At 55.7% G+C, this 16,743-nt stretch overlaps 2 protein-coding genes across 2 annotated transcripts in view; one reads left to right on the forward strand and one right to left on the reverse strand.

The window, feature by feature from the left end:
- The window catches only part of LOC117648216 (multiple C2 and transmembrane domain-containing protein), a 29,778-nt gene extending 16,632 nt beyond the window's left edge, over window positions 1-13,146 (reverse strand). The window contains exon 1 of the mRNA XM_034390596.1: window positions 12,523-13,146. Coding sequence (XP_034246487.1) covers window positions 12,523-12,550 — 28 coding nt within the window. The 5' untranslated portion in view covers window positions 12,551-13,146. The remainder of the gene's footprint in view (window positions 1-12,522) is intronic.
- A 438-nt stretch (window positions 13,147-13,584) lies between these two features.
- LOC117647956 (protein misato) lies at window positions 13,585-16,311 on the forward strand. Its single transcript, XM_034389970.1, has 8 exons — window positions 13,585-13,745; window positions 13,886-13,963; window positions 14,082-14,298; window positions 14,387-14,637; window positions 14,715-14,999; window positions 15,081-15,403; window positions 15,497-15,720; window positions 15,844-16,311. The coding sequence occupies exons 1-8, from the start codon at window positions 13,665-13,667 to the stop codon at window positions 16,050-16,052; spliced, it is 1,668 nt and encodes a 555-aa protein (XP_034245861.1). The 5' UTR covers window positions 13,585-13,664; the 3' UTR covers window positions 16,053-16,311.
- Window positions 16,312-16,743: the final 432 nt, after the last annotated feature.

A 16,743-nucleotide genomic window follows, 5' to 3' on the forward strand; every position in this document is an offset into this window, starting at 1 on the left:
GAGTTTCCGGCAGGTATAATCCAAAATATTATTTGAAAAAATAAATGTTAGTTTAAAGCTGTTTACTGTACATTGACTGGCTTCTTCGCAGTGCCGGCTCCGTGCCCCTTCACCGCGACATCAGCGGGGCTAAGTGGCGCCATAAAACACGAGGGACGTTCGCCGGGAATGAAGCGCCCCCCCCCTCTCTCTCTCTCTGTCTCTCTCTCTCCCCCCTCCCCCTGTCCATCTCTCCATTCAACGACTGGCTGGCTTCCCCGAGGTGCCGGTCCGGGACACTGATAAATTGAAAGACAACACAGCTCCTCCTGGACAGGGAAACTCATCCTGCCCGTGACACTCCGGGGCACCGAGGTCGCGGACCCGTGCGACCCTCTCGCCGTCGCGACGGGCACGGCGAGCGGCGAGTCGGGGGTGGTGCTCGAACCTCGAACCTTGGCGCCCGGCCAAAACGTGCGGGATGGCTTTTAGCTGTTCGTCACAGGGTTATCGGACAGAGCGTCTTTGACTTGCGCTTGATTCAATGTCCCAGAGCCACGACTCGAGGCGTACGTGTTATTACGGCTCACTGAGCGCAGGGACAATCAAAGGGGATTCACAGACTCGAAAGTCCGTCAGCCCATTCGTTAGCTGATTGGATCGGCAGGGACGAATTATGTAATCGGCATTGATGCTTCCAACGGCATCGACCGCACGGCGCCATGACCACGCATAGAGTGCCAAAAGACCAGGCGGCCAAAACTCCAGACGCGTTTTGAGCTCCAGAGTCGCTAAACAGGACTCGAACCGAACGTGTGACCCCACCAATGGATTCCTCGTTCGGAGAGCAATCCATTGGTGGGGTCACTCGTTCGGTTCGAGTCCTGTATAGCGACTCTGGAGCTCAAAACGCGTTTAGAATTTTGGCCGCCGCCACCGGCCTTCTGGCAAATTCGGACACGGAGTACGTCAAGTACGTCGCCTACCTGGCCGCGGCCGCCGGGACCTGGGGACGCACGACAGCAGGCCGCCGCACATAACCTGTTGTCCGGGGCGCCGGGGCGGAGGCACACTGGCGAATCCAGCCACGCCCGGCCGGCCGACCGGCTGCCAGACCAGCCACACCACTGTCAGGGCGGCCGCCGCGGCCGACACGAACAAGTGCCCGACACACGAGGTGGTGCGTGCCGGGCCGCGTCATCCCTTGCCCGATCACCCCCCCCCCCCCTCTGGCGTCGTCAAACTACCCGCCACTGCCGTGGAGAGCCCCCCACCACCGCCACACAGTGCAGCTTGACTGGCACACTGCCTCGACGATGCCTGATTACGCGACTTTTGCGAAATGCTTCCAGAGACCGCGGGGGTAATGGGTGAGTGCTACTTCGTCACCCCCCCCCCCCTCTCTCGGAGGCCAAGGCACCGCCCGCGTTGCCGTGTCACACTAAGTGAATTTCGCAGTTAGCGCGAAACACTGTTTCGCCGCTTCCTCTTCCCACCCGGAGGGCGTCGCATTCCCACAGAGCGAGCCAAGAAATATCACATTTCCCGCAAGTAAACAGTCATAACACGTGGCGGTTTATTCAAATTCGTTTCCTGCTGGACTGTTGTTGTTGTTTTGTTTGGAATATCGCGCTGAGAAAAAACGTGGGCATCGTCCGGAGTGGTCACATCTGATGGTTCCCCTCTGAGCTGTAAAGCGAGCGCCCTGTCAATGCTTGCCCCTCCCCCCTCTCCATATCAGATCCCCCCCCCTCTTCTGCGGCGCCAACTCGAGCAACAACTGCCAACCACGCAATACGGGGACCGCGAGCGAAGCGTGCGGACGCACTTCGAACGCGACCAGAGGCCCTAGAACTGTCTCACTCCCACTCCCTCCGCCGGCCGCTCTGCTGGAGACGCGACAGAGAGAGAGAGAGAGAGAGAGAGAGAGAGAGAGAGAGAGAGAGAGAGAGAGAGAGAGAGAGAGAGAGAGAGAGAGAGAGAGAGAGGCGAAAAGTTGAAGGCCGGAGCCGGGCGTCAGCGCACAGTGGGCCAGAAGACCGGTGGGGGCGACCAAAATTCGAGACGCGTTTTTAGCTCCAGAGTCGCGAAATGGGACTCGAACCGAACGTGTGACCCCACCAATGGATGCAAGAGACAGCAAAAAAAAGAATCATGGGTCGGGAGAGAATCGAACCCGCGTCCCGAGAGTACGACGCAGACTGCTAACCATCTGCGCCACCAGTGAGACAATGGTCAGGCCAGAGGCTCCCAGTCAAGTTGGCAATCTGCCGGTCGCCGAGCCTCTGCGCTTCGTCCTTAACTGCAGCCAATTCGAGGAAAGGCCGTCGTTTATCATTGGCAACGGCCGCGGGTTCGATCCCCGGCAGAGCGCGCGTTTTAGCACCGGCCGGCGGCGGGAACTAAACCCACCGGACGGCACAAAGTGGCCACTGTGTTTCGCTGTGTTGTTTTCGGAATGCGATTTGTGATTTGCGGAGCGGCGTTGCCCGAAATAGGGACGCCGCGCCGGAACCTGACGCATATGTTATTATGGTGCGAAGCCTCGGTGGTGTGTGTGTGTGTGTGGGGGGGGGGGCTTTCCGCGAGCACTTTCATATCCCCGAAGGCCCTCTTAACGGACAGGGGGTGGTGAGAGTTCGGCCTGGGACCAAAGGTGTGAGCGACCAGTGTACACCCGAAAAAATGACTTCTCGGATCGAGAAAAATTCAACTTTTCTCTAGAAAAATTTTCTTCGTCGAAACTTCTTTCTTGTATGAAGAAAAAACTTCTTGGCAGAACAACGTAGCCTATTTTCAATGGTTTTCCCATGTGACTCACACCCTTACGCTCGACTGCCGCCATTTTCCGTTTTAAAAACAGCGGGAATTTTCGCAGTGTCCACCCCAGGCCCTTCGGCGTGGATGCACCGGCGGGGCGGGGTGTTGGGCAGCGCTGAGGGGGCCTAGTGCCGGCGGGGACCGGTACCCGTCCTGTTTGTGTTTTTAGGTCAGTAATCCCAAGGTCGTCGAAGGGCCGTCGACCTCCCGGGGTGTAATGGAGTCGTCTGGGGGGCCGAGGCGCCAAAGCGGAAACACAGTGTGCCACTCTGCGAATCGGCCGGGCCGGTAATGCCGGATAATCCCCCCCCCTGGCAACGGCCCGGCTGGGAGCGAGGAGTCCAAGCGTCGAGTCATCGAAGAACCAAGTAATCGAGAACTTGAGAAATCGAGACATCGGTGTATCAACAAAACGAGTAATCGAAGAATCAAGTAATCTGAGAACTGAGCAATCAAAGAATCGCGTTCTCGAAAAATGCAAGAATCGAGAAATTGAGAAATCAAGAGATTCAGCTTTAAAGAAACAAACAACACACCTCGTTCGGAGAGCAATCCATTGGTGGGGTCACACGCTCGATTCGGTCCCATTTAGCGACTATGGAGCACAAAACGCGTCTAGAGTTTTGGCCGCCTCCGCCGGTGTTCTGGCCCACTGCGCGCGGTGTGCCGAGCAGTGAGAGGGGGTGAACACGTGTCTCTGGCAATGAAGCGATAAGTCTCCTGTCTCCTGGAGGGATTATGACAGCTCCCTGATGCCCGCCTGACGTCGTCCCCAGGGGGCTGTCCGCGCCATGCTAAGGAGGTTCGACTTTGTCATCGGCCCTGGAAGGAGAGCCACGCGCAGTGAGGCTCTCCATTCTCCATGGTGAGGCCACAATCATTACAGTAGGCCCACTGCTGCCAACTTAATCCGTTTCCGCGCCACAATCGTTATTGTCCGCCCACGAACGTTGGCATGCCAACTTGATCCCTTTTTCATGCATGCGGAAGCTCTCGCGGGCGGCGCGGCAAGTTTTTGAGTTGCAGCCCCCTCGGGGGCCCAAAAAGGTCGACCGCTCTCGCCAACTTGAGCGCTGGCCCCCTGCAGCCGGGCAGGCCGAGCTGGCGGCCACTCCAGGAACTAACAAGCGCAGGGACAGGGCTGTATTCGAGTTTCGAGGGGGGGGGGGGAGAGAGCGAGAGCGAGAAGGCAACGGAAAGGAAAGGGTTCGCCAAGTCGACAAAGAATTCGTCGGCCTCTGTCACAAAGTTTGAGATGTTCCCGCAGGAATGGCACAGCACAGTTCTCATTGCAGGTGGCAAACCTTCACTTCGGTATTTATTTTTTCGCAGTGGACGTCCCCTTTCCCAGTCAGGGCGGTCAGGGCCGGAGCCTCTGTCGCACTCTGCCACCCTGTAAGGCGATTTGGGCGTTGAGTGGAGCAAGTGTTTTATTTCGGGGCTCATGACCCTTCCGTTGCCCCCGTCCCCACCTGTCCTGCCCGTTGTCCCGACCGCAGTGTCGCTAGGGTGATTTCCCCCCCCCCCTTTCATCCCTTCCAGTGCAGGCCCTCGCCAGTAAGTGGCATTTAAGTTGACCGCCACGCTCCCGATGGCGTCCGGGGCGCGTCGGTGAGTCTGGCGGAACTAGCAAACGACAAAAATAAATGCCAAATTGGAATGGTTAGTGCTTTGGTGGTTCAGTCGCCGAAACTCCGCAGCACAGATTTAAAGTAGTTACACCAATTGAATTAAAAAGTAAATCCATTAGGAGTGGCGTTCAGGTCCAGGGGCCCGCCGCGCCGCGCTGGCCGGTGCAAGGGGCCTTTGATGATGCCCCCCCCCCCTGGACGTAGGGACGTGGGCACACACTGTTCGAAACTCGCCAACTCGGCCTAACGAACGCGACCCGGCCCTCAGGCCTAAAAACTTGACCGTTTCGAAGTCCACATGCGACTGAGGGACAGGCATCAAGTCGCATTTAGCGACTCTGGAGCTCAAAACGCGTCCAGAGTTCGGCCGCCAGCGCCTGCCGCGTAGGCACCGCCTGCCTCCGCTGCGCGCCGGGTCGGCCTATCCACTCGACCGCAGGCGCTCCGCTCCGCCCGGCTAAAAAGAAGAAAAAAAGCAGGGCGAAACGAAATATTCGCAGAGATCGGTATGACCCGCAAACGGAGGGAGCTGGCTAGCACGTTGTGCGTGGAACGTGGAACGCGCGTTCATTTTGAAATCCAATTTCAGACTCGCGCGCCGCAGCGCGCCCGGGGCGCAAGGAGCGACCACACCGCAAAAAAATGAAATTATTGGATCTTGCTGTTTCTTTTTTATTGACGGCATAGTTCAGTTTGTCCACACGCCGGTGCGGTCGGATCGACCGCGGAGAAGGAGTAAGACCATTTTATTACGCCACCGTGAGAAAGAACCAGAGTGTGCGAATTAGAGAGAGATTGCTAGTTGACAGCGAGTGGCTGTGGCAGTGTGTTGGGCGTGGATCCGTCGCCGTCCGCACTGCCGACAGTGTTGCCACTACAGCGGAAATTGCCGCGTCGACGGACACAGTGGCGGCGCGGCCAGACGATTGCCTCCACTTTTGAGGCTTCACGAGAAGTGGGCCAGAAGACCGGCGGAGGCGGCCAAAACCCTAGACGCGTTTTGAGCTCCAGTGTCGCTAAATGGGACTCGAACCGAACGTGTGACCCCACCAATGGACTGCTCTCCGAACGAGGAATCCATTGGTGGGGTCACACGGTCGGTTCGAGTGCCCAGTACCAGCACTACTACCACCGCGTTGTTGAACTGGGACCGTCTTCGGGAGTGCCACGGACAGGGGGGCAAATCCCGGGGGTGAAAATTCCGATATAGACCCGGCCAGCCCCCCCACACGTGGGATGGGAATGCGAGCGGGAGGGGGGGTGGAGGGGAGGGGGAAAGGGGGCAAACGGGCCAAGACAAGCAATCGGAAGTACGCCTAGCCGCATTCGCAGCACGCGGACTTGGGAGGGAAGGGGGCAAAAGAGGGGGTGTCGAGAAAACGGTGATAGGGTCTGAATAAGTGGAGCACGGTCACGGTGTCGGCAACACGAAGAAGGAGGAGGGGGGCGAAGAGACGAAGCGGCATTCTCTTCAAGGAGGCCATCATTTGTATACGCCGGAACATTCTAATAGTGTTTGCGCAAAAATAGCGAATGATGATTTAGCCCCACGGACAGACAAAGATAAAACAAAGCCTGTCGTATGAGAATTAACGAGCGGAGCCGGGGTGGTTTCGCAGCCGACAGTTTTCTATCCGCGGGCGATGGGCGGGGTGGTGGGCTAGGCAGCCGTCTGCCCGCGACACGGCGGTCGTCTGAATTAAAAGAGGCATACTCGCCGTGAAAGGGGACCTCTGGTCGACCCGCCGCATTCGTCCGGAGCCCCCCTCCCTTTTCCCTCGACCCCGCTGGCTATTAATTCCTGTTCACTGTAACAAACGACTGGCTGCGGGCCCCACCGAGCCCCACCGAGCCCCGCCGAGCCTTCCAAAGCCACGGTCGCTAACAAGCTGCGGCTCCGAGGCGAAGCTCCGACCGGCGAAACGGCGGAGCTAGTTACCGGCAACAGCACTTTGATTTGCGTGCCACAGCGGAAAGGAGCCGACTACTTTAACCAAAAAAATTTAAAAAACAATTAAACGAAAAACAGTGTAAAAGTTGCGGTTACGGATACGTAAGACTGTCTGGTTCAGGGCCTTTGGTCTGTATTTTCCTCAGTTTTCAGCCTTGGGCAGGTAAGAACAAAAAGGCACGGCTAGTGCTCGAGAGACGGGCAGAGACTCGGAGGAGGTCCGCAGCAAAGCAAAACTATGCGAGACTTTCCTGCAAGGCACTGCCTCCTGGACTGCCTCTATGCAGCCAATCCGGGAGCGGCGCGCGCACAGGCAAGAAAACACAATTCCAGAGCACACTGCAGCAGCAGCACAGCGGAGGGAGAAAACAAAAAAAGCAACTTCAATCCGACACGACGAAACAAAAGTTTGAGAATTTAATTAAAGCGTCCGCATGCAGAGAGAAAAGCAGTCGGACTTCCCCTTACAAAATAGTTTGACCGGGAACACGCGGGGCGTCGCGGGGCGTCGCGACGCGGCGAGGCTGGGGCGCCGGGAATCGATGCCTCGTGAACAAAAAGTCCGGAGATGTCCTCCGGCGAGGCGGGGCGGCGCCATCATGCTCCGTGTTGCCAGGCCGTGGCAGTGTGGGGCCCGGCGGGCCCACCTAGGAGGGACTTCCCCGGGGACTGACGCCGAGCCGGGATTAGAGCCGCTCTATCTGATTTATTTGGGGGGGGGGGTGCTATAGCGTGCCAGCGACCTTCCAGGGAATCCAAAGGGAAGCTCCGCGACAGCTGCACAGTGGGCCAGAGAAGACCGGCGGAGGCGGCCACAATCCCGGACGCGTTTTGAGCCCCAGAGTCGCTAAACATACTCGAACCGAACGTGTGACCCCACCAATGGATTCCTCGTTCGGAGAGCAGTCCATTGGTGGGGTCACACGTTCGGTTCGAGTCCCGTTTAGCGACTCTGGAGCTCAAAACGCGTCTAGAGTTTTGGCCGTCTCCGCCGGTCCCCTAGCCCAGTGCCGGCAGGCCATAGCAGGCCAGCAGCCATTCAACAGCAAATAGACCGGGTCCAGGTGCCCCCGCTTGAACCTCCAGCGACCCCCTTTCTTGCCTGGGCCTGGGCCCCACTGCCCCGCACGCGGCACTGTCTTTGTGGAGCCCTTAGACTTGCAAATGCGGCGCCGCCGCGCTGCAGCACCGGCCGCGGCCAGACTGACTCTCTGTCTCTCTCGCACTCATGGCGCGTCCCGTGAGGTGCGAGAGAGACAGAGCGACGAAAGGGGGCCCTCGGAATCAGTCTGCAGGGATGGAAGCTGTCCCCGCAAGAAACTGTATGGCTCCGTGGCCCCGCCGCGACCCCCCGCGGGGCCCAGTGGAGGGCCAGCATCGCGCCTACACTGCAAGCCGGACGGGGAATCCGTTGGTGGGGTCACGCGTTCGGTTCGAGTCCTGCTTGGCGACTCTGGAGCTCAAAACGCGTCTGGAGTTTCAGCCGCCGGCGCCGGTCTCCTGGCAGATCCACTGTGGGTCCGCGGCCCCTTGACGTCGTTACGGGCGGAGAGCCCTCGGCGCGGCCCTCGGCATCCAGGCCAAGCACCTGCCTAAGGGCTGTGTTCCGGTGGCTGAGGGCGCGGAGCCTGGGGCAGGCCGAGCCGATAACACCTTGGGGGCGCGGGGGCGCGAGGGGGGCGTGGCGTCGCCTGCAGAGGCGTTCGCCGAGCGTCTCTTGTTCGAGCAAAGTGCAACGCCGTGGCGCGCCGTGGCGCCTTCAAACGCACCGATAAGCCGAACAGAGATAAGGGCCCGCATCAGTGCTATCTCCCTGACGCGCCTGTCTGTCTGTCTGTCTGTCTGTCTGTCTGTCTGTCTGTCTGTCTGTCTGTCTGTCTGTCTGTCTGTCTGTGCAAGCGTTTGTATTCTTACGGCTAGAATGTCGCCATGACTTTTCCCAACCACTTCCACCGCGTCACCGCACGACTTGTGGTCTGAGCGAAAATGTGTGTGTGTGTGTGTGTGTGGTGTGTGTGTGTGTGTGTGTGTTTCGTCCCCGCGTGTGTGCGCACACACGACAAACCGGAGGGAAGGTATACGTCGGCCAACCGCAAACACCGCGTGCCAGAGAAAAGTTACAGTGGCGAGGCAAGGGGGGAGTGTGGACGGCAGCGGTTATGGGATCGTGTGATGGCGTGATGGATGGGAGCAAGCCGGGTGTAGGAGTGAGTGTGGGGAGACGGTGAGGGGGAGGGAGAGGGAAGTGCGTGGGAAGTGTAGACGAGACGAAACTCAAAAACGACGTGAAGCAAAAAGAAAAGCGGAGGGGATGAGAGGGAGAGAGAGAGGGGGGAGGGGGTAGTCACGCTCTCTCGCACAGCGCGTTGCCTCAGGGCGCTCGGGCGCATAACGCCACGCCCTTGTCCACTGCGAATGGCAGGCTGATTAAAATGAGCCATGAGGTGGCACAGCGGCAACTAGCGTTCCAAATTGCGGAATTTCAGACGGACAGACCAACTGACAGACACAGGCAGATAAATAGATAGACAGACAGATAGACAGACAGGCAGAGGAGGGTAGCATTCGGTTTTACGAGTGGCGCCCCAGTGCCCCAGTGCGTGCCCCAGTGCATGAGCCATGAGCCCCGAAGTCTGTGCCTCCGAGTCTGAGCCTCCGAGTCTGAGCACAGCACTCCAATTCCCTTTGTGGCTGGAGCGGCGCCACTGCAGGGTTGCCATTCAGGTTGGACTCCATCACGACAAAGGGGAAAATAATAATGATAAAGAAACCGGATGTCAGAGGGAAGAGAGGCAAACCACTGGCTGTGCCTGCCCCGAAGCCGCGAGTCCATTAGTATCAAGCAGAGGTCTGTCCCCAGAAAGGAAACAGCTTCAAATCATTTTCTGACTTTGGGTTTTGGTTCACGATCGCCCCCACCCATAGATTGCTCTCCACATGAGGATCCATTGGTGGGGTCACACGTTCGGTTCGAGTCCTGTTTAGCGACTCTGGAGCTCAAAACGCGTCTAGAGTTTCGGCCGCCTCCACCGGTCCTCTGGCTCTCTCTGCGTAGCCAGTCGCCACACTCAGGCATGTCGGCCGCTGCCTCATTGGCACCGGGGACATGGCCGGGTTGTAGATCCAGGTGGTGGCGTGGCGTTGTGGTGCGGGACATGTTGGTAAACGTGGAGGGGGGAGGGGGAGGGGTTGGGGGAGGAATTGGGGTGATGACATGGCCCGTCCAAACCGGGCGCGCGAACCCCGCATACAAATGACAGCCAGGTGCGTCTCTCTCTCTCTCTCTCTCTCTCTCTCTCTCTCTCTCTCTCTCTCTCTCCTGTCTCACACACAATAGGAAACCGCAGGGTACTCGCATTGTTTTCCGACGCGATTCGACAGGTGCTTTCACAGCCGAGTCCACGGCAGGGCATCATCAGCACGGTGGCCGAGTGTTGAGCTCCGTCGCAAAACAGGACTCGAACCGAGCGTGTGACCCCACCAATGGATTCCTCGTTCGGAGAGCAATCCATTGGTGGGGTCACACGCTCGGTTCGAGTCCCATTTAGCGACTCTGGAGCTCAAAACGCGTCTGGAGTTTGGCCGCCTCCGCGTTTAGAAACACACCCCTGACAGAGGGAGCGTGCAGCCAGGCTCCGAGACGCCGAGCCTGCACCGGTAAATTCGGCCCTGCTTTCAGGATGGGGGAAAAAGGCCGGCACGCTTTCTGAATAATTCCCGAAGCCCCACCCCAGAGCCCTGCCGGCCAAGAGTCGCCGCTCCGTCTCTGTCCCACTCACGGGGCTCTCCGTAAGGTGCGAGAGAGACAGAGCGAGGAAGCGTCTTTTGAACCGCTCGGCTGGCAGCAAGCTACGGTAAGGCAAGGCCTAGGCCCGGCACAGCTCCCCCGTGTCCGTTTGATCTCGGCGCTTAAGCCATCAAACGCCCTTTCCGATCGGACGGCGTTACCCCCGCCTTCCCCCTTATCCGTTTAGAAGTTCGTGATTTCGCAGTGGCGGCCCGGCGGCCCGGTCGCCGATCTGCCTTTGGGGCTATCGAGGTATCGATACCATCTGCCGATAACGTCTGTCTGTCTGCCTGTCTGTCTGTCCGCCTGTCTGTCCGTCCGTCTGTTTACAGTGCCGCGGCGATACGCAGTGCGCTGTGCCCCGGGGGGTTGCCTACCCTGCGAGGTGTGAAAAGGGTGGGAAGGCGTCAGCTTGCACCGCCTCAGGGCAAATCGATAGGGACTCTGTGTGTGTGTGTGTGTGCGTTTGCGGGTCAGTGCGTGCCTCTCTCTCTCTCTCTCTCTCTCTCTCTCTCTCTCTCTCTCTCTCTCTCTCTGTGTGTGTGTGTGTGTGTGAGTGAGTGAGTGCAAGAATAGTTGCCAGCAGCTGGCTGGCATGCAGCTTCACTTGCCCAGCCATCACGCTGCAGCGACCGGAGGCTGGGAAATCGTGTGCCATGTGTCATGCGACCCGCGGGCTGGATTTCTCATAGCAAGTTCGAGTCCCGCTTGAGCGAAGATCACAGGGCGAGCCGCATAGAGTCCGTCCAGACTCCGCCGTGGCTGTGCGTGCGAGAGAGACAGCGTGGGCGCGCGTAGGATGAGAGAGCTATCCTCAAGGCAGTGCTGGGCCGGGCGGTGCTCCATGGTGGCCATGGCGCCGCGGCCAAGGTCAGTGCCGAACTAAACAAAACACACGTCATCTTTGGTCGGGAGAGGGAGAGGGAGAGGGAGAGAGAGGAGAGAGAGAGAGAGAGAGAGAGAGAGAGAGAGAGAGAGAGAGAGAGAGAGAGAGAGAGAGACCAAGTGACTCGGTTTCGCGGTGAGCTGGCCCAGGTACAGTATACACTGCCCAGGGCCACAAGCCACAGGCCACAGGCGCGGCGTTCATTTTCTTTCATTTTGCCGTCTGGGACGCCAAAGGCCGCAGCAAGGACGTTGCGAACCAAGCAGAGTCGACATTCGATCCCGCCTTTTTTGGGAGCGTCGGCGAGGCTGCATGGCGGCATCCTTCTCGCTCGCTCCCAATCTCTTTTCTCGGCCGTTGTACGCGTCATTAAGACTGCAGTTTCGCTGGCCGGCCGGCAGGCCCCCGTCTGACGGTCTGGTTCTCTGGTTCGCGCGGCGAGGCGCTAAGCACCAGTCCGAGGACGTTAAACACTGCCATTTTTCCGCCGCCCGACAGTGGGCCAGAAGGCCGGTGGCGGCGACTCCAGACGCGTTTTGAGCTCCAGAGTCGCTACACGGGACTCGAACCGAACGTGTGACCCCACCAATGGGTTGCTCTCCGAACGAGGAATCCATTGGTGGGGTCACACGTTCGGTTCGAGTGCCGTTTAGCGACTCTGGAGCTCAAAACGCGTCTGGAGTTTTGGCCGCCTCCACCGGTCTAGCGGGAACCAGAAATGAATCCACCGCCGGCGCGGCGGCATGCGCCACAGGTTTCAACTACTTTCGGAAACGGAACCGTGTTTGACAAGTACTTCAGATTGCTCCACCGTCGGCCGACTGACTGTACGGCGTTGTACAGTAGTGCCGAGTAGTACACTGTACTCGTGGAATTATACTGCACGTCCTCTGTACTTTGCGCTCCTGTATAACTAATAAATATTTTTTTCATAAATTCTGTCTATTTGTCATTGAAGCTAGCAGTGGTAGTGCTCACAAAAAGTTGGTAAAAATGGACAGTGTTTGAAAAAAATTGACGAACAAAGAGTTAAAAGAGAATTAATCCAGAACAGGCTTTCCACCTGGTCCAGTTCCTCCAGGACCTCCAGGTCCTCCAGAATGGTCCAGAAGCACGTGATTAATGAGGCAAACGCCGCAGGACTTCCCCAACTTCGCGGCCTGCCCGGAATACATTGAGAGGGCCCTCCCCAGATTTGGGCCAGAAGACCGGTGGAGGCGGCCAGAACTCTAGACGCGTTTTGAGCTCCAGAGTCGCTAAATGGTACTCGAACCGAACGTGTGACCCCACCGATGGCTTGCTCTCCGAACGAGGAATCCACTGGTGGGGTCACACGTTCGGTTCCGGTCACATTAAGCGACTCTGGAGCTTAAGACTCGTCTATAGTTTTGGTCACCTCCGGTCTTCTGGCCCACTGTGGAGTGGCAGCGCGTCTCCCTGGAATTCCAGTCGTTTTCCAGGAGCGTACCTCGCTTCTCCAGGTGTCCGTCGTCCATGGCCGGTTCATGACCTGCAGCTCCTCACGGCCCGCGCTTGCCTCTGCTGGTCTCGATGGCAGCCTCCATGGCAGCGGTCCTGCTCCACTCGCGCCGACTGGACGATGCCACTGGCGGTGTCTTGAGGAGGTCCCCGCCGCTGGGTCATCCCGCTGAGGCACTGCGAGACTGGGGCATCGAACTAGGACTCGCCGAGCGGCGTGGGCGCTTCGACCTCCGCGCGAACTTCAAAAGACAGCAGGCAGGTTCGAGGAGACATGGGAACACCGGGAACGCGAAGTGGCGCGAAAACTTGGCGAGGCGACGACGAGGAGCGGTTTGGCGGGAACGCACTGTGTTGACATGCAGCGCCACCACGGGGATTTTGAGGTTATGTCGTCGGCACTTGCTCGTCGCGACTAGTCCAGGCTAGTCACAGCCGCCGGCCGGGCCGTCACGGCGTTGCGGACGGATGGGTTGCGTTGTCACGCCGGTGTGACGACGGTGTCACGTGACAGCGTGCGTGGGGGCTGGCGAGGGTCTCGGACACACGGCCGTGACGGGGAGCGGCGTCGCGTCGACGGGGCCCTCTGCTCCGCCTGGCGGCCAGGCTTGCACTGCCCCTGCCCCTCCTGGGCCCTCCTTGCACTGCCAGTGGGGCCTGGTGGGGCCCGGCCCGGCGGCCACGCGGGCGGCGGCCTTCCCCGCCCCCACCGCCCCTACCCCCACGGCCCCACCAGTAAAACCCCGACCCGCCTCAGTCGGCGTCCTTGTCGCTCGGGCCGAAGGGCGGCGATACCCCGCGCAGGGCTTTCCCTTCGCGGCCGAGCAGTGCTGCCCTCTAGCGGCGATACCCCACGCCCTCCGGCCCGCAGCCCGCACGGGGTATCGCCGACCGGGGGGAACGCTGCCAACATTGGAGCTGCAGCGAAATGACGAACAGTCGCAGGTTTCTCCCGCCTCGGTTCAAAAGCCTTATCAAATACCACATCGCTTTTATCCCTATCAATCTCTTCTCCAGCAACTCAGGAATAAATTTAACCTCATGCTGATTTTTTTGAAGGTGCTAATCTGAAGGTTGGCTAGTAGGTGGACGGAGAGGTAAGAGAGAGAAAGAGAGAGAATCAAAACAACAATGGCAGCGTCTAGGGAAATACTCACGCTGCAGCTAGGACACTATTCCAATTTTGTTGGCAGTCACTGGTGGAATATTCAGGTGAAAAATTTATTTCCCGACTCTGGAATTTTATGTTCTTTTGAATTATATTTTTAAACTACATCTTTGTATTGTGTGACATAACCTGCGCTCGCAACCATCAATTTCAAACTTCATGCTTTTCTCATGTTTTCTAACAGGAAGCAGGGTTTTCTTATTCGGGCAAACCTTCAGACGTCGACCATGACATTCTCTTTAGGGAAGGCATTAATTTTAAGGTGAGCACTCAAGATGCATGTACTCACAGAAAACGGTGTGGAGTCCTTTGATTTTCTATATTTTTACTTATTGTAGCATAGACAGAAAGATTAATCTTTGTTTACGTTTTGTTCACAGAATGAAGTGACTTTCACCCCTCGACTTCTTCTTGTGGATTTGAAAGGAAGTCTGCAGCATTTACGAATCGAGGGAGAGCTCTATGATGTTCCCGCTCCTGACGTTAATGAAGCTCCATGGCCCGCAGAGAAGGTTCAAGTTGAAGTAGCCCCAGAACAACCGGAAAAAAATGAGTTTCTCAGGGACATCGAAGCAGGAAGTTCCAGTTCAGCAGCAGGTAAAATTCAATTGGGTTCCTCTTAACATTTTTACTCTTTTGGACCTATGTGCTGTGTAATTTTAACTTCAAAATTGGAATTTTTCAGGAGGAGATACAGGTGGTCCTGTTCCAACTAAAGTGTACAACTTAGAAAACGACATAAAGACCTGGTCAGACTTTTTAGTGTCAAGGTTCCACCCTCGCACAGTCCTAGTCAGCAATGAGTATCAGCACAACTCATCAGAGCAGCCGTTTGACATCTACAATTATGGAGTCTCTCTATTTAAAAATCCTGACTTCGAAGAGGATCTCACTGATCGCATTCGCAACTACATTGAAGAATGCAATAATGCTCAGGTATGCTGGTTTCTTAATAGACGAACATACTTAAGAATGTGGTCATATTTTTATTAATGTATAAATTTGTTTTTCAGGGGTTTCATTTACTCTTTGATGGTACCGATGGCTTTGGTGGGGTTGCCAGCAGCCTGGCGGAGCATTTGGCCGATGAATACCACAACAAAAGCGTTCTGGCTCTGCCTCTTATCTCTCCTATTGGAGACATCACCCCTATCCAAGAATGTGTGCGAACAATGAATTTTGCTCTGTGTATGCAGAAGGTTGCAGAATCAGTGTCACTATCTGTTCCTCTCGGCTTGGACAGCCTGAACTGGAGAGCTGCTGGCCCACCCAGAGTATTCCCTCACTTGGATTACAATGTAAGTTCAACAGCTGACTAACAGTTGAGTAGTTAGCATTGAAGTTAATCCTCAAGTTAACCTGTGTCCTATGTTTTGCAGTCTAATTTACCTTACCATACCAGCGCCATTCTGGCTGCAGCCATCGATACTTTTTCCTTACGTTATCGCCTGAGAAGCGGTACTGAGAGATTGTCAGATTTAGTTGACCCGATGCGCCGCCATGGCCGCAGTGTAGCATGTTGCTCTGTGGGCCTTCCGTTTGGAATCAGGGAAGGAGACAACCTTTTGAATACCCTGGAGAAATGGGAGGGTCCCTTCTGGACTTCTATCACACCGCACTGTAATCCAGACATGGAAGACATCAACCAACGAATCTGGATGCAATCTGTAGTTTTGAGAGGAATTCCGCAGTCACGACTCAGGTAATTTCTTTGCCTTGTCTTGTTTTCCACTGTACAGTGGGTTTAGCATGGAGTACTAATTTATTTATTTCCCTCTCCTTTTGATGGGTTCAGAGGAGTCCTGTCACCTGAATCCAATGCAAATCCAGAATTGTCTTGCAACAGCGCCACAGAGCTTTTGCAGGCTTACCTCACTTTCACAACAAATGGCACCTATTCCCATGTCACATCTTGTGAAGCTCCGTGCAAAGTCAAGCCTCCGTTCCCTCGCATATTTAAGGAATCTGTTGCTCTCAATGGAGATATTTTAAGCCATGGCAGCAGATCCAACCTGTTAAGTAAGTGTTTACCTGGATTGTTTCATTTTAATAAAAAATCAAGTGCCTTGAATAGCTCTTCAACTACTCAGTCAATTCAAGGCAAGCTTTTAAATTACCATATATTACCAAACTTTTTTACAGATATGAATGAAACACCGGTGGTGTCAAGTATCACTAGTTGTGACTCTGTTAAGGATATGCTGCGTTCACTCCACACCGAAACAGCAAGACTCAACATAAGACGTTTTCCTGCATATGCCAAAGCTGGTCTTGAAGTAGATGAATTTGAAGAAAATATGGAGAGCTTATATGCACTTTCAGAAAACTATGAAGAAAAATATGAGTTATGAAGATGATGTTTAAAACCAATGGTGCTTTGCCACAAATCTAGAATGTATTATTGTTTTCTAAAGGATGATTATGAAATAATTCTACACAGATTCATTTATCTACATATTTTTGTGTAGCAAACACCTCACTGATTTTGCTAATGAAACCTCAACTCTTGAGAATGTGCCTTTCATAAGACTTAATATTGTTTTAATGAGAGCTGTGATATTAGAGAAACATTTTGCATTGAATTAAATAATAGGGTTATGTTAAATGAGATTCAAAATATTTTTCTAATTTTTCAACAACAGGTGTGCTAATTTTATAACGTGTTTTATATGTCTTTTGACAAAACCAACAGCAACTTTGTTAAAATAAATTGGTTTTGTCTATTTTATCATGAATCATTGTACTCCAAACTAGTCCAAATCCAAAAAAACACGCGGGGTTCAAACACAAACTGTCTCAGAACCCACAGCCTGCAAGTTGGGCAAGAGCAAGGCATGGACGCGCAATCGGCTGCCTACACGCAAGGCGCTACCCCTCGCGCCAGAGACTGCATGGCTCTGGGCGTGGGGTATTGACAGCGTCGTTTGCTGGAATTCGCGAAGGTCTTTAACACAAGACCAGTGACGTGTTTGATTCGGGGCTAAAACCCATCAACCGAACTTGTGACCCCACCGATGGATTCCTCGTTCGGAGAGCAATCCA

The sequence above is a fragment of the Thrips palmi genome, unplaced genomic scaffold (genome assembly GCF_012932325.1).
Source record: "Thrips palmi isolate BJ-2018 unplaced genomic scaffold, TpBJ-2018v1 HiC_scaffold_3, whole genome shotgun sequence".
Classification (NCBI taxonomy): domain Eukaryota; kingdom Metazoa; phylum Arthropoda; class Insecta; order Thysanoptera; family Thripidae; genus Thrips; species Thrips palmi.